Source organism: Mycteria americana, chromosome 9, assembly GCF_035582795.1.
Source record: "Mycteria americana isolate JAX WOST 10 ecotype Jacksonville Zoo and Gardens chromosome 9, USCA_MyAme_1.0, whole genome shotgun sequence".
NCBI classification, from domain to species: domain Eukaryota; kingdom Metazoa; phylum Chordata; class Aves; order Ciconiiformes; family Ciconiidae; genus Mycteria; species Mycteria americana.
This window is the reverse complement of record NC_134373.1, coordinates 42842616-42868340: the sequence shown is the minus strand read 5'-3', so window position 1 is coordinate 42868340 and position 25725 is coordinate 42842616. Positions and strand designations below refer to the sequence as shown.

The window sequence follows — 25725 nt, the reverse complement described above, 5'->3', positions numbered from 1 at the left end:
CTGCAAAGAAAAGAAACCGCAACAGTCAGTGACCACCACGTGACGAACCTGTTCTTTCTACCTGTTTGCAAAAGGGATGCGGAGACCCTGGGAGACGTAGTTTGCATCCCCCGTATTTTTAATCTCTTGAAACTAGTAAACCTGCAAGATGCATAATGCTGAGCATCATCTGATCCGGGGCATTTGGACTCTCCCAGGACCATGCAGTTTTCCCCCATTTTAATGCTTCTCAAAACATGCAAAAATTTAAATCCCAAATTATACTTGTGGAAATTCAAGCAAACCAAAGGCAGTTGCACAACTCTGGTAAAGGCAGAGCACGTCAGCCTTCGGCAGCTTGTCCTGCTGGAGAGTTCACCTGCACGAACCCGGAGAGGAGGCAGTTTTACACAAGCCAGGATCACCGCACAGCAGCCATTAGTCAGCTGTCTTCACCACAACGCAGCCCATTTCCTCTGAGCCCAGTTTTTAATGAACGCGCTTATAATTCAAATCTGTATTTTTCCTGATACAAATCTGAATTATTTTCCATGGTAATTTGTATTATTCATAGCCACAAAAAAAAATAAGACGTGGTTCGCTGAAGTAAATATAGGATGCCTTAGCACGTCTTTCCCCTCGTGAATCAGAAATCTGGGCAACTGATTGACAGCAGTGCTAACACAGGCATATTAATGAGAGAAGACAACAGATCACTGAAAGAAAAGCATGCAATAAACTCAGTGTAACTCCACTATAAATAATCCCCAGTACTTTCTTATAGAGTTCACATAAGGCAAAAGCACCAACTGGACTTCATGGTCAGATGAGCTCTGAGCAGATATTAAAATCATGCAGACACATATGAAATTAGTCTCATGCTAAAGCCATGACTCAAACCAGATGTTACAGAAAAAGAAATACCTTTTGGCTTTCAAAGTGTCAAGGTTATCTTTGGAAACCAGATAAAATGTTCACTTTCCTAGGAAATTTTAAATGTATCATTTTCAATTCTTACTCATCAATTTTTTTTTCCTGCCACAAGAAGAAAATCCAAGCTCTTTCAGACAGGATCAAGGGGTTCTTACTACAGATCTTCAATAATATCCCCTCCAAGAGCGGGCTATGAACCGTGCGTGCGGGGAGAAGGGAGAGCGATCTCTGAGAGCGGAGAGCCCAGGGGGATGCCCAGGTCCCCGACGCTGCCTGGAGCGCTCACCGCCGGCTGCCCACGCATCTGGGGTGGGGACGGGGAGAGGACAGTCACGGCTGTGTCGGTGGCATCCGTCTGGGCACAACCGGAGGAGACGGAGTCCCTACATCCATCGTCCACCTGGCCCTCCCCCTCCTGCGGCCCTTGGCTCCGCAGCGTGCACGGTCTGGGGATGGGATCAGCTCTGCAGCATCTCTGAGAGCTGCTGCTTCCCTTCCTGCACATCTCGGACAACCCTAAGCACTCAAACCTCCAGTTTCTTCAAAAATCATGATGGGGCTAAACCAAGAAGAAATTAGGTTTTGAACAGCACTAACGTTGTTTTGTCTTCAGATTATTTTAGCCACATTTGAAAGCTTTTTTTTTTTAATAAACAGAAACCTAAATAACCCACTTCTTTCAAAAATGAAAACTTGGGCTCTCTCTTGATCACCTGATTCCCAGGCACAAGACACCAAAAATGATAAAAACAACGAACTTCCCATATCCTTCCCATGTGTGCTGTGCCCAGGCTTGCTGACTAAGGGCTAAATAAAAGAAAGGAAGGAAGAACCTACTTCCATCAGGACAAAATTTGAAGCAGTGCACTGTAAGGCAAGCGGACAGCCGAAGGAAAGGCTATATATATACACATACGTAGTGCTGTTTAGTTTTGTCTCATCCCCTAGTCCTACCTTTCCTTGCAAACATCAGTATGTCAGATTTGGTTTCGTTAGACATGCAAGAGTTTCGCAGCTCCAGGCTTTGCTGGAAGTGGCTGCCAGGGTCACAAGTGTGTGCGGGCAGAGGAGGGGACACAGCCTCGCAGCCATCAGTTCCACTGCCCAATTACAACGTGACTGCTGTGCCTGAACAGCAACCCGACACAGAACAAGAACGAAACCCTCTCTCGAAGAAATCCAAACCTAAGGACCCCTCAGACAAAATCTAGTTAAGAAGATTTTCCTATTCTTCAGGAAAACCCCATGCTAAGCTGCTTGTTATCAGCAGGGTCGTCTTTGCACTGCAATAGAGCTGGAGCGCTTAAGCAGCAAATTCTCAGCTGAAGAGTCAGTAGGACCTGAAACCAATGGAACTGGATGGCAATTGCTCATCTATTTGCGCCATAATACAGATTTAATCTGATTCAGAACGAAGTCGGATTTTTGCTACAGGTTTGTGCATAAACATACCCCTGAAAATCCCCTTCCATGTACTCTTTACTTACCTACTTCTTAAACTCTCTAAAAGCAAGTGCAGCCTACCTGGGATTCTTGTTGTTCAAGCTTAGTGCAATTTCGTTAACGGCATGTGGATGCGACATGACCATATTGAATCCATACTGAAAAGAGAAGGGGAAAATATTGTTTCACTTTTGAGACTGAAATTATTCTTTTTAAAATCCAAGAAATTACATATCTCTGACCAGATCTGGCAGCAGTCTTTCACGATGCTGTAAGCCAAACAAAACATTGTCGAGTTTACGAAGCCGGCCAGTACATTTCCATCTACCACAGTGCCTAACAACTTCTCTGCCACTAACGGCGTCAAAAGCACTTGGTTTGGCCATGTCAGCCACCAAAAAGGGGTCCAAGAGCTGCTCCTACACCACTGCCAACCCCTCTGCTCATCCTTTCCCCTCCCTCCTCTTTTTATTTCTGACAGTCAAGTGCATCATTTATTCTCTAAAGAGGAATTCGCAATTCAGCTGCCAAAATCACTTCTTCTCCAGCATGCGTGCTGCCACAGAGCGACTGCATCATGCAGTTATTGCATGAGTACCGCTGGCTTTGCTCTCCAAAAATGAAAAAAGAACTGCTTTCAAAATACTGGACTGGTTATTAGTACAAGATCGTTGTTTGCCATCTTCTTCTAAGAAACCCTGTAAATCCCAGGGAGCTGGTATTCCCAAGGGCAGAGTTCACATACGCAGCCGTGTTAGAAGTACCTCGTACGACCATACGACTCGTAATAAAGGTGTTCATCACAGCCTTTCTTTGAAGCACGTAACTTTTAGCTGGTTACTGTTTTAGCAAAAAATCCCAAGTCTCTGAAGCCACCTGGGCATGCCATATGATCCCAGCATCCCACTGAAGAGAAGAGAAACTCATGAAAATATGATTAGCTTTGGTCTAGTTTATTCTTTGACTTGCAGTTATTGCAACTGCCTGGCGATAAACAGGTTACAGGAGTGAAAGCTTGGAGTTTCCATCAGTGTACAGCACTTCTGAAAAATTCTCGTATTTCCTAAGTGTTAGCACTGAATTCTGAGACAAATTAGACCTTCAGTTGTATAGCTGCATGTCTAATCAGTTAGCGCAAACTGAGCCCATCACTGCAAAGAGGAGCTGGCCCAATACGCACATGCTCTTATCTACGTGGGTCTTCACATCTGTACTGAATCACCTGCAAGGGTACACAAGGACTGTGTTATATTGCTTCCCTGCTACACTGCCTCAGAATGAATAAGAATTTAAACCTCTGCATCAGTTTTATCTTAACGATTCACCACTAACCTTTTCCTCCCCGCTCCCAACAACAAAATAGTTATGTGGTCCAAAAGAACAAAAAGGGAAATACCTGGTAATTCATTATGGCCCGTAAACACATGATGCAGACATGGACGTCATCTTTTTTACTCACTAATCTGGAATTTTTTAGTGTTCTTCGGCTTGGCAAGGTGTTATACCTGCAAACAAAACCAGCTCTCATCAATCACAAGACTATTTTTAGGCGGTAAGAATAAAGGAATGGAAATACTCCTGCACTGGGTGAAAATGCAGACAGCTTTCAGTTCTGCAGAGCAGACGACCGTCGGACAATACACATGCAAATAAAGCAGAAAAAAAGTCACGGGCTGCGTACGCTGGCAGCGCACGAAGCTCCAGATGCACGGCTCCACGGCTGCCGGCCGGCCACCGCTGCCCAGCCCCGGGCCAGCACAGACCACGAATTGCCGGCCTCAGCCCTTCCACCCGGCGCGGCCGATGCCGCCAGCCACAGCGCAACTCATCCAAAGCCAGGTACCTCCAGCTCTCGTGGCATGCAACGGGGAAAGAATGATCCACCCACAACCAGAGGTATTCTGGACTTTTTTCCATGCGCTTCACTCTGCACGAGCAACGGCGCAGACTTTTAATGGAACCGAACATTCGTAGGCATCAGCAAATGTATTAATTCCCGCTGCATTTCATTTAAGAATGGTGCCTCTCTTCTATTCTGCAGCTGAGCTTTCTGAAAGCCCTCCAAATTATTTGAGGAAAAGACAGCCCTTAGGAACCTTCCTCAGAACAGAGGCATTAATTATTTTAATTGTAACCCCTAACTGGTAAATCAACCTTGAATTCAATTATATAAGTGCACGGAATAAACACAAAGGGAAATCTTTAAATCTGTCATTTCTATGGCATAGTAAATGAAAACCACATTGCAGCTCTCCCTGAGATACTGCTTATTTTCTTTAAGAAAAAACATGCTTCACGAGCTGAGCGCAGGAAATTGGAGACAAGGAGACGGGCTGCCATATGAAATACATATATGTTCTTACATATGTGAAATTGAATAAGCAACGAGAGGATTACGATTATGGTCAAGAAACTATTTTGACAGTGACGCACTAACTGCTGCAATCGGCTGACGGTGTCCACGGTGCCGCCGCGCCGCCCCGGCCAGCCCCGGGACCAGCGCACTGCAGGCCGAGCCCCGTCCAAACTGCGGGGTCCGTGGGCCGGGCCCCCCCGGCCGTGCCAGGGACACGGAGGCTCTCGGCAAAGCTGCGCAGGCTGCCCCGAGCAGCCCCATCACCGCGGGCGATGCCGGCAGCACAGGTGAAGGGTGGTGTTTGGGGTTGGAAAAACACGTTGTTTATCCTGCTCCGGCAATTTACAGTGTAAAAACAGCCCGGAGAGAAGGTCCAAGCAGGTTGTCAGTTAGTGACAGGGCTGCAGCATCCAGAGATTTGCTCCTGATTTACACCCATGCAGGTGAGAGCAGAGACCAGAAGGGCATCGGCTCACCGGCTCGGAGGCTAACGAAACCGCTAGGCAAGCACAGTAATCCTTTTGCATTTCCAACTAGCACACTCGGGCCTGAAAATAGAGGAAGAAAGTGTAAAAATCTGCTGGTAAGAAGACAGAAAGAAAAATAACGTGATGCATGTGCAGTGATGTGCAAATTCTGACATTTGTTATGCAAAGAGCAACTCCACTGGGGGAAGAAAGAGAAATTCATAGATGAAGCTTGACTGGTGGAGTAAATACAACCTCCCGTAAAAACAAGGCTTCTTCAGACAACTGCAGCTGGCCTCACACTTGCCAATGCCACCTTCGCAGCCTGGAGAACGTACACGGGAAGGCTTTTCTTCTCTTTGACTCAGGAGAACAACTGCAGTGGGGAAAGCTTCTGGACTACAGCATCCTTAGCTCTCACGAACCTTAGCAGTCCCTAACCAGGAGTTAAACGAGTCAGCGCTGGCACCCAGCAGTGACTCAAAGCACAACTGCAAACACGCCGAGGCAGGGCGAGAAGGCGAGCCGGAGAACGGGAGAGCTTCCAGGGGACACGCAGACCCAGGCTTTTCCATCCGAGAACTATCCCAACGCTCCAAGAAAGCATGAGAGTCATGGAGGGAGTCAACAGGGAACGATTTGTCATTATTTCTCGTAACACGGGAACTACACGGCATCACATATAATTATCAGGTAATGGGATCAAAGCAAACCTGGTAATTTTCGAGGCACTCCTTCCTCCACACAGTGCTCCGGAGAGCGGGAGCTCTTCAGCACGACTGCTGCGGAGCCCAGAGCCCGGCACAGGCTCCAAAAGCACTTACACCAATTCACAGAGGAAAAAATCTATCAAGAACGATTAAACACGAGATGCAATCCTTAGATCAGGATGCTTAAATTTACAGACTGCTGGAAGCAGGAGCACGTACCAGTAGAAACATCACTGGGTATCTGTCTTGCTCATATTAAGCAAGTGCTCTAAGCAACTCCTGCACTGAGCGTCTGCTCCTGGGCAGCGTCAGAGAGGGTCTGAGAGACGGCTTTGGTGTCATCACACTTCGCTTTCTTTCCTCTGCCTATTTTGAGTGCATTTGGGGGGCTGCCCTGTTTATTGCTGATGCTACTGTGCGGTTACTCGTCTAATCCATGCTACTCATTCTGTTTAACAAAGAGGTGTAGCTTTTAAAATCAGTGATTAACATCATTATTTTTTTAAATAATAATAGTAAAGATTAATAATAAATACATGAACAAGTAATAACAGACTTGTTTTATTCTGACTCACTAGCTCACTCTCTGACACAAAGAGCATACCTGCAAATTTTCTCGCTTTAAAGGTACAAAACAAAACGGATGAGGAGGCTCGTACGAGGGTCTGGGCGTACCGAGTGCCGGGCAGCGATCGCGGCTCGGCAGCACCCTCGCTGTGCCCGCCTGTGCGGCTGCGGGAGCCTTCCCCGCTCCGCGGCTCCAGCGCGGGACGGGAGCAGAACGCGCAGCGAGCTCCGGAGCGCGGTGCAAAACCACCCTGCCCACGGAGAGCCAGCGACTCTCCGGCTTCAGCAATTACCTCCCTTTGCTTTCATTTTCCAGGAGCACTGAGATGAAAGAAACCCCAAAATTCAAAGCAGAATTCAGTCAAACTGCCTTTTTTTTTTTTTTCCCCTCCCATGTATATGAATGCATAAATCAGCTCGGGGCACTCCAGACAGATTTCAGGTTTGCAGGAAACATGACCTAGTTTTGCCTGAGCCCGAGCGAGCAGTTAAAGCACGGGAGCCAGGTTTCGGGGAGCAGACCCCGAGGAGGGGCGCAGGCTGTGCCTCGGAGGACCGGGACAGGGTTAGGCTGCTCCCCGCGCGGCGGGGCTGTCCCGGCGGGCCCCAAGCCACCACGAGCACTTTGGATGGGGTGCCGCACTGCACCTCGCACCTCGGCTCCGGGACGCTTTGTCCGGCTGCTCCTGGTGGGAAGGGGGCCGGCACGGGAGCTCCAGCCGGGGCTGCCCTGCCATCCTGCCTGCGTCCCTGCGGACGGGCTGACCGCCCACACGCAGACCCTGTGCTCGGGGACTCACTCGTCTTCCAAACCTCCCTTCCCGAGACCAAAGAAGAGCAGTGCAACCTCTACCTGGGAGCCCTACACCGAGTCTGAACTGGGAAGTGTGGAAGGGCTGCCAGTGTTGGCTGGAGAACGTGTAACCACACCGCACTAGCGTATTTCCATACATTCATTTCACTAAATATGAAAAACACTGCAACAAGAAGATTTAAAAGTAATTTCTAGTCATACAGAGATCGTTCCTACAATGACTTATCTCAGTTTTAAACTACTAAAGGCTGCATACATTATTTTCCTTTAAATTTTAAATAAGCAGAGTAATTAGATCTTTATCGTGCCACTGATAGAAGAAAAAAATCTTCCTCAGTGCCTGCTGCGTCAACTCCTTTAATTTCAGAATGCCTTTAAACATCTCGCAGAGTTTTGTCAGCTGTAACAAATGGGAGCAAGTCTCCTTAAACTAATAAAAGATGACCACAAAGCCAGAATTTGGCATTTCCAGCCGCTTGGGGAGCGAGGAGAAACAGAATCGGGGAGCAAAGATACTCTGCAGCGCAGCAGGACCCTGGAGCACGCTGGGTCCGATCTCCCTGGGAACTCAGCCCGGGATCCAGCCACCTGGACGGAGCCTTGCCGGGCTGAGAGATGCTCTCCTCGACACCTCTCCCTACCCACACGGCTCCCCGGGCACCTATCAAAGCCCCGCTCTGCAGAGCAATGCAGGTACCAAAAGGAAGGTTTGAGGTGAAGACAATACTCGCCTCTTCTGAAGAGGTGGAAAAGACCCACAGAAACCCAGCAAGGGCTGCGGACATCCCGTACGGCACTACCTGCCCGCAGCCAGGAAAACTGCTGTTCTGAAGCCTGGAGATGTTCACCTGGAGGATTCTCATGACCAGCCAAACAGGCAAAGTCAGAGGTAGCTGTTGTGTTCTTCCCAAAACCCAAGGTGACCCTCACCTCCAGGGACTCTGCCCCAGGGCAGGTACGCAGCTCCAGCCCCAGGCTGCACGCCTTGCTCCGGGCTCTCTCCGCAGCGCTCCTCCTGCCTTCCCCACCATCCCGCGCATCCCTAGCCGCTGGCGCGTTATTCCGTGATATCATCAGCGATACTCAGAGCCCACACCCTCCGGCTTGCAGAGCTTCCACCCGTGTTAGTTTACGATTAGGCTGAGAAACGGGTACAGAATATGCAATCGAGAGCTGCAGTGCAGAGAAAATATCTCTAGCACAGATGGGATTCTGCCCTACATTTAGATCGTTTCCCTTCAACAGATGCAAATTTCTTCACACAGACATGAATGCCAAGAATTAATGAGGAGTTTTTGTACAGAAACTCTTTTATGACGACTCTGCACGCTGGAACTAAGGCTCAAGATGCTTTCTCTGTATTAGTGGCAATTGCAACGACCCCTGATGTTATTTGTTTCCCTCCTAAAGGCAGGGCAGACTGGCAGTAGCTCTAACACCTCCCTTTACGCGACATGAGCCAAGACAGGGTGGATGATCTTCTTTTGCTTTTATTTCATTTCTTGTTACTAAACATTAGGCTGATCTGAGCATCTGGATGAATCGTTGGTTTTGATTTCCTGTCTGCTGCAGGTCAAAGATTATGTCACCAAGAGTATATTTATCCTGGTAATTAAATTCAGATGGTTCCTCTTTTATTTCCTCTGCCCCTCCTTTAAAGAAGAACTATAAAACCTTACTTCTGAAAAAAGCCGAAACAGAAAACCTGACCACGTGCAAGCTCCTGCAGCGTGTAATGCTTTCCTCCTGCCAGCCATCAGCGGTGGGTAGGGGATGGCACACGCGGGGAGGGAGCTACTCCACAGCTTCGTGCCTTCGCTGCTGGAGGCCGTGGGGAAGCAGGCAAGATCGGGCATTTCCACAGCCGGGACGCCGCACCCGCGTGGGAAAACCAACACCCATTAAAACCAAGGCTAAATCCGTGCTGAAATACATGGTACGGTTCAAGGTTCTCTTTCTCATCCAGTTCTAACAGAAGTACATTTCTGTTCAAGAATAACTCATTCATCCTTTTTATTCAATTTGTTAACAATTTAGTTAATCCGGTGCTTGTAAAGGCACTGCCATCGCGTCTGCGGAGACCAGGCTGTGCTTTTACCCACCAGCCTCCTAAGAAAGGTGAGAAGGACCATTCAGGCCAGCCAGCCTGAAGATATTAATTTTGAAAAACTACTCCTGCCTCCATGTCCACGTTACTTCGTTAACGCGATCAGCCAGAACCACTGAAAATGTCCAGTGCGTCCTGGACTCCTCCAGCACTTTGTACAACCAAGACCTAGAAAACCCACCCACAAGGGCATCTTCTGGTGCAAAACAGCTCACACTGAGACTGAAGACCCACAGATGGATAATTAAAACAGCTACGCAACAAACTGGGATACTCAAAGTAATTAAAAGCCCTTTCCACCATGGTAAGTGAGCACAAATCTCAATACAAACTCCTGCCACCTCCACCAACTTCAATGGGAGGACTTCCATGCTTAAAACGAGGACGTGTGCCCAGTCCAATGGTGTAGACTTCTAATACACCGCGTTAATAACAGATACAAGTTACAGCTGGTTTCTCCTATCATTTTCATCTTATTATCTGCTAAAGAATATCATGCCCTCATCTGTCTGCACTGGCACCCTCAGAGTAGGAGCAAGGAGAGCAGAGGACAGCCCAGGGTGGACCTCACCACCCCCATGGCAGCTCGCCCAGCTCTGTGTGGGCTGGGACTCTGGTTTTCATTGGGGTTTGGTGGTTTTTGGATTGCATTTCTGCGATTTTGGTGGTGGTGGTTTGGAGGTGGTGGTGTTTGTGTTATGAATGTCCCTCTGACAGTAGAAAGGGACTTTGGAAGAGGAAGGTCTTGGCACTTCCTACTAACTTTGGCTTTCTCTGGTCTCTTAGAGCAAGTTCCAAGCTGGGTCTGCTGGACGTGGGGACCCTGAACTTGCACCCCTCTGCAGGGGAGGAGGCCTGGAGAGGGCAAGACCACGAGCCTGTGCTCAGTGGTGGCCCCCACAAGCACTAAAAGCAGTGAGGTGCGATCAGCTCCTCCGCTCATGCAAGGGCATAAATATCTGCCCTGGGCGAGCCAGAGCAGGTAGCTGTGCTGCCCGAAAATGTCTCCCTTCTGCCACTTCCGACACGGGCCACAAAGCTGGTTTGTGCTACAAATGTGAAGAAAATAAATGACTTTGAGCCTGCTGGTTTTGTCTTCATCTAAAAGAATCTGGGAAAACTATTAATCCATAAAGCTGAGGAGCTATTTGCTGCTTAAAAAAGGTGAGAAAAGAAATCGAAACAGCCGGTTGTGGTCTGTCTCCCTCCTCCCAGGCTACGCAGCCCGTGCGTGACTGGAGATGTAAATGCACACACAGGAGGTGCTCAGCTCTGCAACGCCGGGCGCATCCCACGTAGCTTCAGCAAGGGAACAAGCGTGTTCCGTCACCTCCGTACGCAAGCACAGATGGCTCTGCGGGGGGTTCTCCCCCAGTTCGACCAGGGCACCCACCTACAAGCACCCCCACACCAAGCAGGCTACGCGAAAAGGGGTGCACGCTGCCTTGGGGCTCCCCTCGGCTGCCAGAGACACCGCTGCCCGACTAATGCCTGTCCGAGGTCTGTAAAACCCGTGGTCTTCAGGTAGAGAAACCAGAAGAATCACAAGACCGACAAGTGACTGCTCAAAAATATACTCTGTAAAATTAGCAAGTACCTGACAAAAATTAGGACGACAAAGTCAGCTGGCCCCCGAGCAGCGAAAGCGTTAATGGCGAAGTCCAATTCACTGCAGCCTAAGAAGCAGTGCCAAAGCTGAGTCCAATTACTGAATGCATTCAAAGCCCATTTATGGATTAAGATAGGTTTGCCTGGATCACCCTCTCATTAAGGACTCCAAAGATTTTGAAGAAAGAAATGAAGTTTCTCAGTTCAATCCACATAAAAATTGAAGTATTTGACTCGGAAAAAAGGGAATTTCTAATGGGCTGGGACATTACAAAGTCTGCATTAATATTTATCTGACAGGAGAGTATGACTCTCATGTGAAAGTAATGCTCTTTCCCCCCAAAAAAGCAGCAATAAAATCCCCAAAGGTTCATCCCCGTTTTTATCCTTCTGCCCTCATTTTGGTCTTTGCTTCCCAAATCCCTGTGCCTCCTCTTAAAAAAAAAACCCCTCAGTTGCCAAGGAAACCCAGTGAGGAGGGAATTGGCAGGGTTTAGCACTACTAAAAAGAGCTATGGGAAGGCAGTTAAAGTCACAATTAGAAATGGATAGCCTCAGCCACGCAAGCGAGCAGACAGAAAGCCTCCGTGCCCACGTCACCGCCGGGCGAGCTCACGCCGCAGCGAGCTTGCCCTGGCTGCTGCAAGGGAACCGCTCACTACGATGGAGCCGCGTCGTTTGCAAGCGCGCAAGGGGTAGAACCCTGCCAGTACTTCCTAGGGTTGCTTTGCGCTTATCTCCCAATATTTTTGCTGTAATTAAACGTGTACAGCCCAGATCAGCTGGGATCGTGCAGGGTCCTGAGGGCTACAGCAGGTTTACTGCTATTGAACCCTGAGGACAGGCAGGAAACTGGTGCCGTGACACTGCCACACAAGACCGAAAATGAGAAAAAATGGTGTTAAAGCTGGCACGAAACACTGTCTCCCCAAATCTTCTTGCTGTTTTAATAAAAAGGAATCCAGGCCAAATCTGTTTTCATTTTTCATACTGCTATGGCATAGCAGGGGTGAGTCCAGCTCCTGAATTTTAAATTACCCTGTTAAGATTGTCAGACTTCTCCTTTTTCATCCAAGAGGGAGGACCGCTTCTTCCTTTCTCTCCATTTTAATGTTTTTTATAAAAAAGACAGAAGAGGAGCTTCCACACAGAAGAACCTATGGCCTGCGTCTCCGCACGTCCCAGCCACGTCGTCTACCCAGTGACGGGGCAGGAACCTCCCGCTTTTGACAGAAACGCCATCCTGCACACCCTCCTCCTTTGATGAGCACCTAGCTTGTTCTCAGGAAAAGATTCTGTTTCAGTCAACCGGTATTTACTAATTCTACAAAAAAGCCCCTTCTTAAAAACTTCCCACCTACTTTTAGCTTTTACCTTTTTTAATACGCATAGTCCCCAGCTGTTGAAGAAGTACACATTTTAAAACACAGATATTTTGTTTTAATGAAACGCAAACCAAAGATGCTAATTCCACGTAAATGCTGGAGAGTTTCTTCTGCCCAAGCTGCCCCGGTACAAAGAGGCAGGAGGGAGCACTTGGCTGAAACCCCCGTACTAGGTTACATTTCTGTGCCCGGGTTGGATATGAGTGAAGGCTCTATTTGTAATTAAAAAGATGGAATAACAGGGACAATGACTAAGGGCTCTATGTCTTAGGTATGAAACTCATAATACTATTTGCAATGTGATAAAGAAAACTAGTATCTTGTTTCAAAGTAAAACACATTTTATTTTCTTTTAGAAAATCCCACTCTACGGAAGCAAACTACGCTTTGAAGTTATAATGTGATAACCACACGTTTTGGAGGCTGAAAACTCCCCCTGATGCTCAGGCGGTCGCTTTACCAAGACGTACGATTACCAGATTATAAGGCATGGGGAGCAGCGCTAGCCACGCGGCTCCATGCCCTGCACAGCCCCCGCTGCCTGCAACCTCGCACCTGGGACTTACGAGATTTTCCGGCTCGAAGCCTCATCAGCAGAGCGCAAAGTGAAGCCGCTCCAGAGGCAGTTGGCTGAAAAGCAGCTCTGGCGGCGTTTGAACTGAAGTTGCTCAGGCAGAGAAACCAATCTGATGGTATGTGAAAGGTGGAGGAGAGCAGAGGAGGGAAGGATGCGAGAGAATTGGAGAAGAGCGTTTGAAAGGGAGGGGAATGAAGGATGCAAGGAAGGAGACATTGAAATGGAAAATAAAAAAGGTAAGGAATAAAGGGGGATGTGAAAAAGGAAAAAGGATGGAAGGAAATGAAGAGAAAAAATGTAAGAGACATGTAATGTATACCTGACTTATGCATTTCTAGTGTAACTAATCACAAGCATGCCTCCCAAAACTAGAGCAGAATCAGACATCCTCCTGGAAGCACAAGTCTCTACCATTTCTCTGTCATAGTAATTAAAAGATCAAAGAAAACCAAAAACACTAAGAACATCTTTGCAACATAAAAAAAAAAAAAAAAATCAACTGGTCAAGTGATTTTGCTGCGCTCCACAGCCCGTATCTCTTTACCAGAACTGTGTGTCTGTCTCCTCCTCTCCACTGCCTGAGGTCTGTGAACTACATCTTCCAGGTATCACACCCGCTACCGCTCAGGCTCTAAGTGGAAGGCATTCACTTAACATCAGCTAAAGAGCCGGCATTACCACGGACCGACGAACCAAATCCGAACCTCAGCTGGAAGACGTAGGAAAAAGCTGCAAGTCCTCACCGGCTCCATCTTTTTTGGACTCCTTGATGCTCACAGTACTACGTAACAAAACTCCACAAAAGCCAAAAAAAGTCAAAGAGCGTAGGAGTAAATGCCATTCAGCGCCCTGAGCTGCGCCCCTAGGTAACAGCACTGCTAGTCTGAAGGTGATGTTTAGTATGGTTTGTAATAGTGAAGCGTCGAAGGAATGTAACAGAGTCGACTGCCATTCAGTCCTGGGAAGTGACTCCGTCATTTCCACAAACGAAAAAAAAACAGTATTTGGAAAGAGAGACTTCATAGTAAAGCCTGGGGGGGTGCTAGTACTTGCAGCAGGTTTGAAGGATGGAAGTGGCCTTTAAAAAAAAAAAACAAGCCTCTTGTTCATAGCAGGGTGGAAGGAATGTGCTGCTGCAAGAGACCTTTTTGGACGAGACACCAGATCAGAGCCCCAGACTGGCTGGGTCCATGGAAATCTTGAGGCACTCTTTGGAGAAAAGGAATTGCTTCCTCTGAGCAAGCCACATTGTACCTGATGGAAACGTATCGTGCATCCTTAGATCATTCTGCCACTGGAAAGAGAGGCAGAGTTATTCTTGTCTCTTCCTCAGCTGCTGTGTAATGCTGCCCCGTGTTACTAGCTTAGCCCTTCTTTCCACCTCAAAGCTGTCAGTACAATGACACGTTTCCTACGCGTGTCAAGCCTCTACTGTGAAAAGAGGGAAGATGAAAAATAGTCTAATTGGAAAACCACACTGATTCTTCTCACTTGGGCACTCACTGCTTGCAGGTCACCCACTGCCCGATTTAACTCCTTACCGTAAAGTCGAGTGTCTGCCAGAGCGGGAAATGCTGTTGCCGACTGGCGAGGGTAAATTACTGCCTCTGTGCAGGTCCTCAATAGATCGGCTCCAAGGTTTGGACTTGTCCATCGAGTTTTCCACATTGTTCTCCAAACTTTCAAAGTCAAACCTGAAAGGGAACAGAAATCCCAATGCCGGGTTAGACAGAAAAGATGCACACAGCGTTTTCCTTCCTGCTCAACATCTGCAGATTTTAGCAGGTCCCAAAAGACTACAAAAAGAAAGGAGGAAAGCAGTGCAGGCTAACTTCCCTTGGGCTACAATTCAGTGCGAGCTTCAAATGCATAGGGCAGCAAATCTGGACCTTGGCGAAGGGAGCAGCTAACCACACAAGCGTACAGTTCCAGAAGGATCAAACAGCTACGTATTATTCTACTTCGATGTAAAATAAATACAACATTGGCTGCTTTGCTGATGATTAGCCCTGCCTTGAAGCAGAGAGGGAGAATGCTTAAAGCTGTCTCCATTTTATTTCAATAAATCAATACGTTCTGCAAGTACTAATTCAGCTTTCTCCATCAATATGTGACGGAGCATTTACACTGGCTTGCTGGCCCTCATGAATCTCCCAGCATACATAATACATTACCATAATCATTACAGATTTTCTTTGATTTCTGACTCGTTGCCCATTGTACTGCTATTTCAAGCAAAAATTGCTTGTTCCCCTTACAGCTTTTGAGGTTATTACTCATGTTTACCACGTTAGAGAGGGGAAAAACCCAGCAAGCTAACTTGCATACATTTGTATAATTTTAGGAAGAAAGTCTTTATACAAACACTTCTTTTTGCTGTGCATAGTTTTTTCCAGTGTTAGTGACATTTTAAAACATATAATTTTCCTTCATTAATTTTATTGCAATCCCACCAAAAAATCTCTTTTCTGTGCGATGGTATATATACATCTGATGGCATCTTTTCTAAAAATAAAACATCAACTCTACTCAGCTCGAGTTCCTAACTCCAGCCGTAGGTATCTTTAACCTACCGCTTCTTTTCATACATTTTATACAAAAATCTATCGCTACAATATCCTGAAGTGAAAGCCTGCGGATACGCAAAACATGATCCTCAGCTGAACATCTATTTCAAATTGTGTGATATAACGACTAATGCAAGCTGATTTTTTTTCCCAATTGTTTTAATAGAGTACATTTATTGATTTATTAAATGACTAAATCCGCCTCCCAGCTAACCAGATGTCAGAACTGCCTAAGCTTGCTTCATAGTCTTCCTGACTCGCAAAATCACCTTGAAATTCCTACTCTTGTCTCGCAGCGCAGCTACTGCACGCAACGCTGACAACGTCTCTTGCCATGAGCCTTGTGAGAAGTGGTTCGTGTGTGGATGTGGCTTTGAACACGGTAGGCAGTATTATAATTCCTTGGGCTCGGACACTAATTGCAAACCTATTTCGAAGGAAGCCTGCACCCTTCCACACCTTTCTGGAATGTTTTGGCACTGTACCCCTAAGACAGTCAGGGGCCAAAGCTAAAAAATATGTCAGCACAGTCTTGGAGGTAAATAATCTCATGGCTTAAACTTAGGCATTTTTTTTCTGCAACGTTATGATCCAGTGGTTTTGGATTAACGTTACCATTTTCTCTGCTCTACGGTACGTACATAGTATCATACCGTACATACTCTGCTAGAAAAGCAGAGCGTCTGCCCCGGCATTTCCCTCTCTTGCTGTGTAGGGGTGGCAGGAGCCTTGCTTTGCCTTGCAAGCCCAGAGAGTACCGGGCATGTCTTACTTACGTGACTGCATACTGCGCAAACGACAAGTACTCCACCAGAACATCCAGGCCTTTGTTTTCTTCATTCAGGAACTCCCTGACCCATCTGTTAGGAAAATCATTAGACATGAGAGCGTTTCACGGGCTTTGTGCAGTTACTGGAATTCTTGTCAGATAAACTAGAGTCAGATCCATCGCAGCAGAGGCAGCACTGCTGAGCAAAACTTTGCTTTCTCACTCAGGAAAAGAGGACTTTTTAAAAATGCTCTTTATTATTTAGAGGACTTTAAAACAGTCCTTTAGAGGACTTTACAAATGTACTGAAACGAGCTTTTTTGCAGCACTATGATGGGAAAAACATTCCACAAAAAAAAAAAAAAAGGCATAAAACCCCCTATGCACACTCGGCATTGCTCAGAAACTAGACGTTTGCTCTTCTAAGTACTGAGCTCCGGCGATGGTAAGTGCCTTTCCCACCACGGCGGTGCTGCTGCCGAGGGCCACGGGCGCGCTGGGGAGCTCGGCTGCCGCCCGGCTTCGCACCAAGCCCAGGCTCATCTCCTGCCTGGCACACGCCGCTGCGCAAACCGCCAAGCGGTGGTTACAGCCGCCTTCTAACGCACGAGTCGCAGGGACCTGGCTTATTTTTTTCCACATCCTGATCTCTAGCAGTATTTCCAGAGCACAGGAACAGCACACCAGCAAAAGAGTAATAGCACCAAGGGTGCGATCTGACATCCCGGATGTACGTTTAACAGTAATTTTGCCTTCTCTTCTTAAAAGATGTTAACCTATTACTGTGAATTTTGCTCCCTGAGAATTATGCAAAATAATCTTCAATTCCAAAAAGCCTGTTATCTTCCAAAGCTTTCAAAAACTCAGAAATGCCAAGTAAAGTTTGAAAATCCATACATCTGGGGGCAAACGCAGGCGAGCAAGGAGCCTCAGCACAGCCCCAGCTCAGCTCTCCTCCGACCCCAACTGGGGCAGCCGAAGCTCCTCCGGGAGTGGGTTAGGTGCCACTGGAACAAGCGGGGAGCCAGGGAGGGAACTGGGGCTCCGGGCTCGCTCTGCCTCTGGGGCCTCGCAGCTATGGATCCCCTGCTCTCAGCAGAGCGGGAATTCATCACCTCTGAGTTATTCCAGTCTTCGGGCTTTAAATCTTTTGCTGTTTACCTGCTAAAATAAACAGCCTGGCATGTTTATAAAACATATTTTGAAACACATCTTTCAGCCAAGTGAACCAAATAAATAAACATTGGTCTTGTCAGCCTCCTTCATTTATCTGGTGCACCATCACGGTTCCTTCTGCACACCCATGAGCCATCATAAATCTGCAGAGTGTCATGCTTCGGATGCCCTAAGTCTTTGGTGGGGAATCTTTTGTGTTGGAAAACGAGGGAAAACATAGCAGGAGCCAGAGCAGGGGTGTGGGAGAAGTTTGTTGGAAATATTTGCGACGGTGCAGCTTGCGGGAGGGTCCCCCACTGCCATGCACACCGTCCATGCACACCACGCTGGGGAGCAGGCTCCCACAGAGAGAGAACAGCTATTCCTCCCACAGTTTAAAATGCCCTTGTTTCCATGAAATAAGAGCAGCATCCTGTAAAATCCACGTAACTGAGCTGGACACAGCGTGTGAAACAAAATGCTGAAGAAACCTTCCTGGCTGACGTACCAGCGCTGAACCGGCTTCTGGTCCCGAGACCCAAAGCAGAGAGGTGAGAGCGGTGGAAACGCGGACAGGAACAGCATGTTCGATAAAAAACTGAAGTCTCTGTGATTCTTTTACTTTCGCTATTTGAGAGGAATTTTGTGCTTTGTAGAAGTAAAATGCTGGGAATATTAGTCACAGCCAGGCTTCATGAACTGCATCATGTTAAAGCTATAAAACAGCATGGGGGTTTTATATATATATATTTATAGCTGCAACTATTACTATTCTAGACACAATCATGCTCACTGCTGCTCTGACTGACTTAGGGTGAGCAGAAGTTGACTGCAATCTTTTCGCAGCCTTCACAGAGATGTGGATGAACCCTATCATGAAAGGATTAAAGCTGAATTATTCTCCTGAGATGCCCAGCTATCCCTTAACTGAGCCCTTCAGGCTTTAACGATCAATCAAGTGGTATCACTGCTTGACATGCAAAGAGATATTTTCTCAAAGGCATCCATCCATCAGTAGATGTAAAAACCAAAATCTTAGACCAGAGGACATCAAAAATTCTTACCCGATGTGATTTGTTCTTAAAGAAATTTCCAGTTCTCGGAGTACTTGAGTAGACTCTTGGACTCGTCTTCTGAATTTCTGTAATTGAGTGAGCAGGCAAAAATAACAATTAGACTCATGTGATGCTATTAAAAACATCAACATCTCACGCAGTGCAGAATGAATAAAAAAAACATGAAGGTAAACTGAGAACCCCTCTAAATCCTGAGGAATGCAACAACAATAGTCCAGCAGTCAACAAAAACATACTCAGAAAAATAACTTCTGTTCCCATGCACATTTTTGAGTTTCCAGGATTTAGAAAATTAAAAGCCTGTAGATAAATAAACGTTCCTTTACAATACAAGCTTTGTTTTAGTATCAAACTCTCCATTGAGAACTACAGCATTTGGGCCTCATTCTCAGCCTGGTGCTTTAATCTCGCTTTCGAGACTTTACACCCACACCAAAAAACCTGCCACGATTTCTATATAATTACCAAATCTGTGGGTGCGAGCCAATAATGAAATACACATGTGCTGCCATCTGCATGCTTTAATAATTTGTGCACACTAAACCGTATCTGCAAAATTAGATGCTGGGAAAAGGCCATAAAACGTCAGAAGTAAAACACTGGGGAGCAACGCAGCAGAAAGGAGATGAGGTTTCGCGTCACCTCCGTATAGGAGCAGAAAGGGCGACCTGGGAAAACCTCACCGGGAGGCAGTGGGAGCCCCACTTCACGGCTCAAAGCAGGCACCGGTCACGGCAGAAGACCTCTAAACGCACACCGACTCGTCTCGAGGCGAGTCAAGCAGCTCCTCTCCGTCCTGTGCAAAACCAGCCTGGAGCAGGGCTACCTTCGGTGTGCAGACAGAGCAAGCCAGCCATGCCTCCTCCTCTCCCAGCTGGAGAGACTGGCGTCTCCTCTCCTGCCTGGTGCTCCTTACCCATAGAAGTCTACTAAAACAGCTGGATAAATTATTCTGGAGCAGTTGTTTTGGTAAATTCTCATTCGTGAACAAGCTAAATGAGAGCAGAAGTGGATGGACAATGATAATCATCTTGGAATTGCAGTCCTTAACAACCAGCTTGGCCATCAGTTATCACACACACAGACTTGATGTGTTTGGAAAGGGCTTACAAATGTTCAGGACGCAAGCAAGGCTGCTGCAAGTAGGACTATGCTTCGAATCCTAGGGAAAAAAGGGGTTGCTCTCAGTGCACCACAATAAAATCAAGGGGACTACTTGGCAGTTAATTGTAGGAGACCAGTACACCGATGACCTTGATTTAATAAACACATCTCTGAACTAAGATCATGAGCGAGGGGCCCAGAGGAAAAAAGGAAAACAAGGAACGCAGAAGAAGGAACAAAAGAATGCAGAAGAAGGAACAACAAGATAACTATAAGCCAATGAAACGTTGCGTGATAAAAGTTATAGAGCCAATTAGATGGACAGAATAAGCGCGAGCATTGCGCGTGCTTCGCGTGAACCGGTCGGGATAAGTATAAAAGAGTGCTGTCAGGTAAATAAAGGTCCCCCCTACTATCAGCACCGGAGTCCGTGTCTCATTCCCTTCAGTTAATAATTCTCATGAGTTCATTTATTAAGGTGAAGATGATGAAAGGACAGGATTTACCTTGCCTTGCTGACCTGTGTGAAAATTATCAGCTGCCTTTTTCACCAGGGCTTTATCGCATGCTAGTCAGCACCACTGGCTTACCCGAGGTAAGACTAAATCCCAGCTCAGAAAGCCACTGGCAGACCGAAATAGATGTCTCACTAAAGTCCTAGTAGACACAAGGCACTATTAATTTTTACTTTGAAATAGCTAGTTGAGATCAGACATACAGTTTCTCTGGACCTCAGTTAATTAGCTCAGCGTACAAAAACACAGCGCCTTCTCTCCCTAGCAAGTTTACACAATATAACCGCAAGCAATATAAAACCTCCCCTCTCTAGAAGTAGAGGTAAAATATTGAGGTAGCAAGAGGCAGCCAGGAGAGAGGGGTGGGAGGGCATGGCAGAAATAGGCAGCACGTTCCCAGGCGGGACCGTCCTCCCCCAGCGAGGCCAGGCTGCTCCTTGCGACCACGGCAGAGAGCAATGCACCAGCTCTGTGCCTTACTGGGCTCGAGGAGCCACCAAACTGCAATTTCTTTAAAAATGTGTCATTTCGACACTTTCATTTTCCTGTTTCAAAAATTCAGCTCAGACGAAAAGCAATTGTTTTCCCGGGAAGAGCCATTATGACCCCAATTACAAGCCGAAAGGCACATTTTGCAGCAGCGTTTGGAGCCACCCTCTCTTGGCCACGCTGGGGATCAGCAAAAACGCTGACACCACCTCAATTACAGCAATAATCCTGGTAATACGAGCTCTCCCCACAATATCGCGCGTCCGTCCAGAAGCCCATTCGTAAATCTTTCCGCCTCGCAGCCCTGGCTGAGGAAAGGCTGCTGGTGATACAGAATAACGCAACAAAAGAGAGGAACTCAATGGAGTTATTTTTAGGCTCCTTCGGTTTTGTCATTTGTCATGGGACTCTTGTAGTGGTATTAGGATAAGAAAGGCTTCAATGTGTGCCCACAGAGTAACCACAGAGCAAAGCCAAACACTAAACGAATTTCAAAAACCCTTCAGGAGAAAAACACAAAGACCCCTGTTCACCATTTTTGTTAAAAAAAACTATAATCAGCTACAGGCAAATTTAAAGGTTTCCTACTAAATGCGTTCCTACTCCTCGTCAGAGCCTCCAACAAGAGAAGCACTGTCAGAAGATATTACGGCAGCCTTGAAGGCAGAAGCTAGCGACGGCGTGCGGCAGCACAGGGGACCCAGCGTTTGCCCCTCGCCTTTCGCAGGGCCGGAGGTGCACCTCCGCTGCGGCTGGAGCGGCCCCGGCCCGGCAGCCCTGTGTCAGGACACGTATTTTACTGCAGGGCACCAACCTCAGCTAATTGTACGGCAACACAAAGCAGCGATTGTTGAGGACAAGGCAGAGGCAGTCAACGGCAGGATCTGCTACGCTCTCGCTGCCTTTTTTTTTTTTGGTTTTTTTTTAAAGGCTATTATAACTATCAACACAGGATATGAGCTGATATCCAAAGTGGTTAAATACCAAAGGTTCAGCAATGGTCCTCTAAATGGGATGTAGGTTTACTGTTATTCTAAAATCCTGGAAGCTATTACTAAGCCCATCAGAGTGGTACAGAAATATCAGAACCAGCCACAAATACATCCCGGTACAGAAGCCACATTCAGGGATGCACGACATTCACATGAAAAGCCAAGTGAACTGCCTGAGTCTTTCATGAGTGATTATCAAACTATTCTGGACAAAAATAACATGCAGAAGGATGGATGAGGCTCTGCCATGGAAATACACCCCAGGTTACGTCTTTACTTCACAACCCTGAAACCTCAGGTGAGACTGCAAGCGAGGGGTGAACTGTGGCAGCTGTACTGAACGTCCGTCACGCAAACGCCCAGAGAAAAGGACTCAAAACCTCAACATCCCCTTCACGCGGGTGAGAAAAGTGCCAGCCGACAGAGGTTTTATTCACCACCAGCTCTGCCCACGTGAAAAGTCAGACCTAAAGTACAGCTCAGTGATAATTTGTCAGACTATTGAAGCTAAAGTTATTAAAACAAGTTGTTCCATGTGTCAGATGCTCCTTTTCTTTGCAACATCTGTTCTCCTTTCTGAGCTGGGAAAACTGCAGCGTCTTTCCAATTTCTCCTTGCTTCTCTCTGCAGTTTGTTCCATCTCCGAGACGCTTCTCAGAGACTTTTACGGGGCCTTTTACACAAAGGCAGGAAGGAACCCGGACCCCGGGACCATCCTCGCCGAGGAACGAGGGACGGGCGAGAGGAAACAGGACGCTCCTCACCTTCCTGGTTACAGCCGGGTCCAGATAGCCCTTCAACTTCTGGATGTATGTATGTGGAGGATTCTTCACTTGAAATCTTTCCTGCAAAGATACAAGAATAAACATCAGCCATTTTATAACATCTTCTATATTTACTTACTATATATATAGAATGCATGCACACACATATATATTTAAACAGTATATATTTATAACATAGTTTTATAGGTACATACCTTATATTCATAAGTATATAATCTATGCATATATAATATGCATGCAAATAAAATATATTTACATGTATCTTGATATTCTGAAATTTGACATTTATATAGGACGCATAAAAAGATACCTTACCTATTCAATGGCAATTTTGAATTTGAGTTACACATACAAACACACACATCTGAAACAACAGGGTTTCTGCTAGCCAGGAGTACTGAGAGAAAAGAGAAGCGTTACAAGAGTGGATGCCTGTTCGTGTTTGATTGAAAGCCATCACCACAAAAACTGAGACACCTTTTTTATCACTTGGAACAAGCCTAAAAACAGGCTGCACGGTCTATTCACGGGAGAAGTCACATCATTTCACTGTTCAGACTCCAGAAAAATGAATGCAAGAGTAGTATGTTAGCAATAAACAAGTAATATTTTAACTCCATGATATTCAGTTGGATTGTCTTTGTAAGCGGCCCACCAGGTCCCAGCCCAACCCTTGCGGCAGGTTCCCGTTCGCAGGGAAGGGGACCGGACTGGCGGGGGCAGAGGGGCCACACGGGCACAGGCAAAGCCTCCCCTGCCATGGGCACAAAGCGGTCACACAGTATTTGGGCCACGGTGAGTTCAGCTCATCCTGGTGGAGCCCTGTATGCAAACGATGACCAGCGCTCAGTCTTTATTTCCATTACAAAGCACGCATGAGCCTGGCCAGCCTTGCCGGCAATAACGATGCAAGACTTCGTTACCATCCCTGCCCAGCCACCACGCAGGAGGGCTTGTTTATTCTACATAAATACACCCAATCACAGCAGCATCCCGCTTCCTACGTCAACACAACGCTTGAGCACCAACGCGTTCATCGTGCCTTGGGGTCAGCTCCCCACGCTTCTTCTGCTAGCACGGCGTGCATGGGGAGCACGTCGGTGGTTGAGCTCGTCCCAGCCACCCAAGGCTCCCAGCGATTCCGAGGGTTTCCTTCAGGACCCGTGTCACACGAGGGCAGAGCTGAGGGATGTCCAGCATGGTGGGAAGCAAGCCAGCAAACGCTACCGAGACCACCGTTACACCACCACAGGCAAATTATGGACCAGATGCCCATCCCTGTCCCACTGGGAAAGCCCAGGAATCACCACATGCCTCTCCTCCCCACTAAGGTTGGAGTCTTACCAACCTCAGAACGTGGAGAAAGGCAGGTTGTCCATGATCGTGGGCTTTACCCGTGTAAAACATCTCCTTATCCATGCCTGCTTTCCTGCTTTTCTGTCGCACACCAGCAGCGTGCCCGATTTCCCTTCCCACCTCTCCCGCTGCTAGTCCAGTGCCAAGAGATTCCCACCTGCTTTTGAGACTCACTTCTCACCAAAGCTTTCCCAACGCCTCACCTTACAGGGGGACACTTGATCTGCAATCCAGAATCAACCACATTCAGAATCCAATTAAAGATTTTACTGACAAATATAAGGTCTGTAAGGTTTGTATTCTGCGAGCTGCTTGATTTTTGCTTGCTTTTTTACCAGTTGCACAGCCAGCTTGAAATTTATCCTACAAAAGCCGCTGTGAAACACGAGTTGTTCTGCAAGGAGTATGCTATGTCCAAACCTGTTAAGAGCATTACCAAAAGTTCTGATACTATTTGTATCTTGGAAGAATTTTAAACTATTCTGCCCCTTCCCTTGAGGAAAGATCTCATAATAATTTCCTCCTGAAATTTCGCGTTTTATAACTGATACTTGAAACCTCCCTTTATTAGGTCAGGATGCAATTTTGACTACATTATCTGAAAGTTATTTCATAATGAATAGTACACTGCTGCCCAGTTACCAGAACGTACTGTCTGAACACCAAAAGTTGTTCCTGTTATTATCTTGCTGCTTGCTGTAAAAAAAGTAATTCATCATGGTCAGAAGGAAAAAATGAACCAAAAAGTCTGCCCTGTGGTCCATGAGCCCCGGGCGAGAGCTCTGTAAGACAGAGAGCAGACATGTCTTCCCTCTTTTACAACTGGATTTTTTTTCCATGCGCCTTCACATGTACCGGCCAAACACAGTCCTGGAATTGGCATTTCCTTTTTATCTAAAAAACAGTTCAGAAAATGCAAAGTTCTTTGTTGCCAGCTCCTCTCTGGCCAAAGTGACACCGAGGGTGTCTGTCCTGCTCCATCCTCCCCCAGCACCATGCCCACCGCCATGGCTTCCTCTCGTCTCTACAGGCACGGACGCTTCGAGCCAGTCTCATCCGGGCTGGCCCGCACAGGTCACAGCCCCTGTCGCACCCTTGCACTTGAACGTGCTGCTAATCGGCACTGCTACGGCTGCGTGGGGAAAGACAGAGGCACGAGGCAGAGGCACGGAGTCACAGACAGGTTTGGAAACGGTGTGCCAAGGCTCCGTCACGCAGCTCCACCAGCGCAAGCAGAAATCATCTGCCACATCCCGAGAGGTGTGCAATGGGCAGCCCTAGCATCCAACTCTCCGGAAAATGGGAGTAGGAACACCCACAGATGTTGACAGGGACTTTAAAGAAAATTAAAAAAAAAAATTTTTAAAAAAGCACGTAAAATAAATCAGTTAAAAGAATAAGACACCAATATTCAAAGTACCTTAATTGCTAGCTTAATTTATGCACTTTTTCCAGGACAGTGTTAGGCCAGTTTCTCAGTCAGACTTACAGCCCCCTCAGGATACTGTGGACTGTGGCTTTACAGTGGGCATAAATATAAGTTATTTAGAAGCCATTTCCATCCATCTTAAAACTTCTTCACACTGGCAAACAGACAAAAAACCCACTTTGCTGTAAATGAGAATCTGGCCTGCTGTAGACTAGTAAAGAGTTATAGAGGTATCTGGACCTCGGAGACCACCACCGTTTCGCATTTTCCCCCCTCAACAGTTTTATATTAGCTCCAGAGACATTACAGCATTTGAATCACTACGCCCTTTCTCTGCAAAAAACCAAGGTAGAAGTGTTTTCACCGTGCCGCTTAATAACCACGTCCAAATCTCATTCTTTGCATCTGCGAGCGATGGAGCGAAGTGGTGGAGCACCCAGCCGAAGGTCCACTCTTGAAGAGCGGTGGGCGACGCGAGAGCGGCAGAGTCCCAGACTAACGAGGCTCCACATTAGCTCTCGTATCTATTCCTTCCCTTTTTG

The 25725-nt window shown here is 47.0% G+C and overlaps 1 protein-coding gene across 6 annotated transcripts in view; it reads right to left on the bottom strand.

Annotated features, from left to right (window-relative positions):
* Positions 1–25725, bottom strand: part of FMNL2 (formin like 2) — a 153928-nt gene that overhangs the window by 39224 nt on the left and 88979 nt on the right. For all 6 annotated transcript variants that reach the window (XM_075511296.1, XM_075511291.1, XM_075511295.1 and 3 more), the window contains exons 3-8: positions 22378–22458; positions 18502–18578; positions 16290–16373; positions 14488–14640; positions 3752–3860; positions 2437–2513 (exon numbers count right to left, since the gene is read on the bottom strand). In XM_075511296.1, the coding sequence (XP_075367411.1) occupies positions 2437–2513; positions 3752–3860; positions 14488–14640; positions 16290–16373; positions 18502–18578; positions 22378–22458 (581 nt within the window). The remainder of the gene's footprint in view (positions 1–2436; positions 2514–3751; positions 3861–14487; positions 14641–16289; positions 16374–18501; positions 18579–22377; positions 22459–25725) is intronic.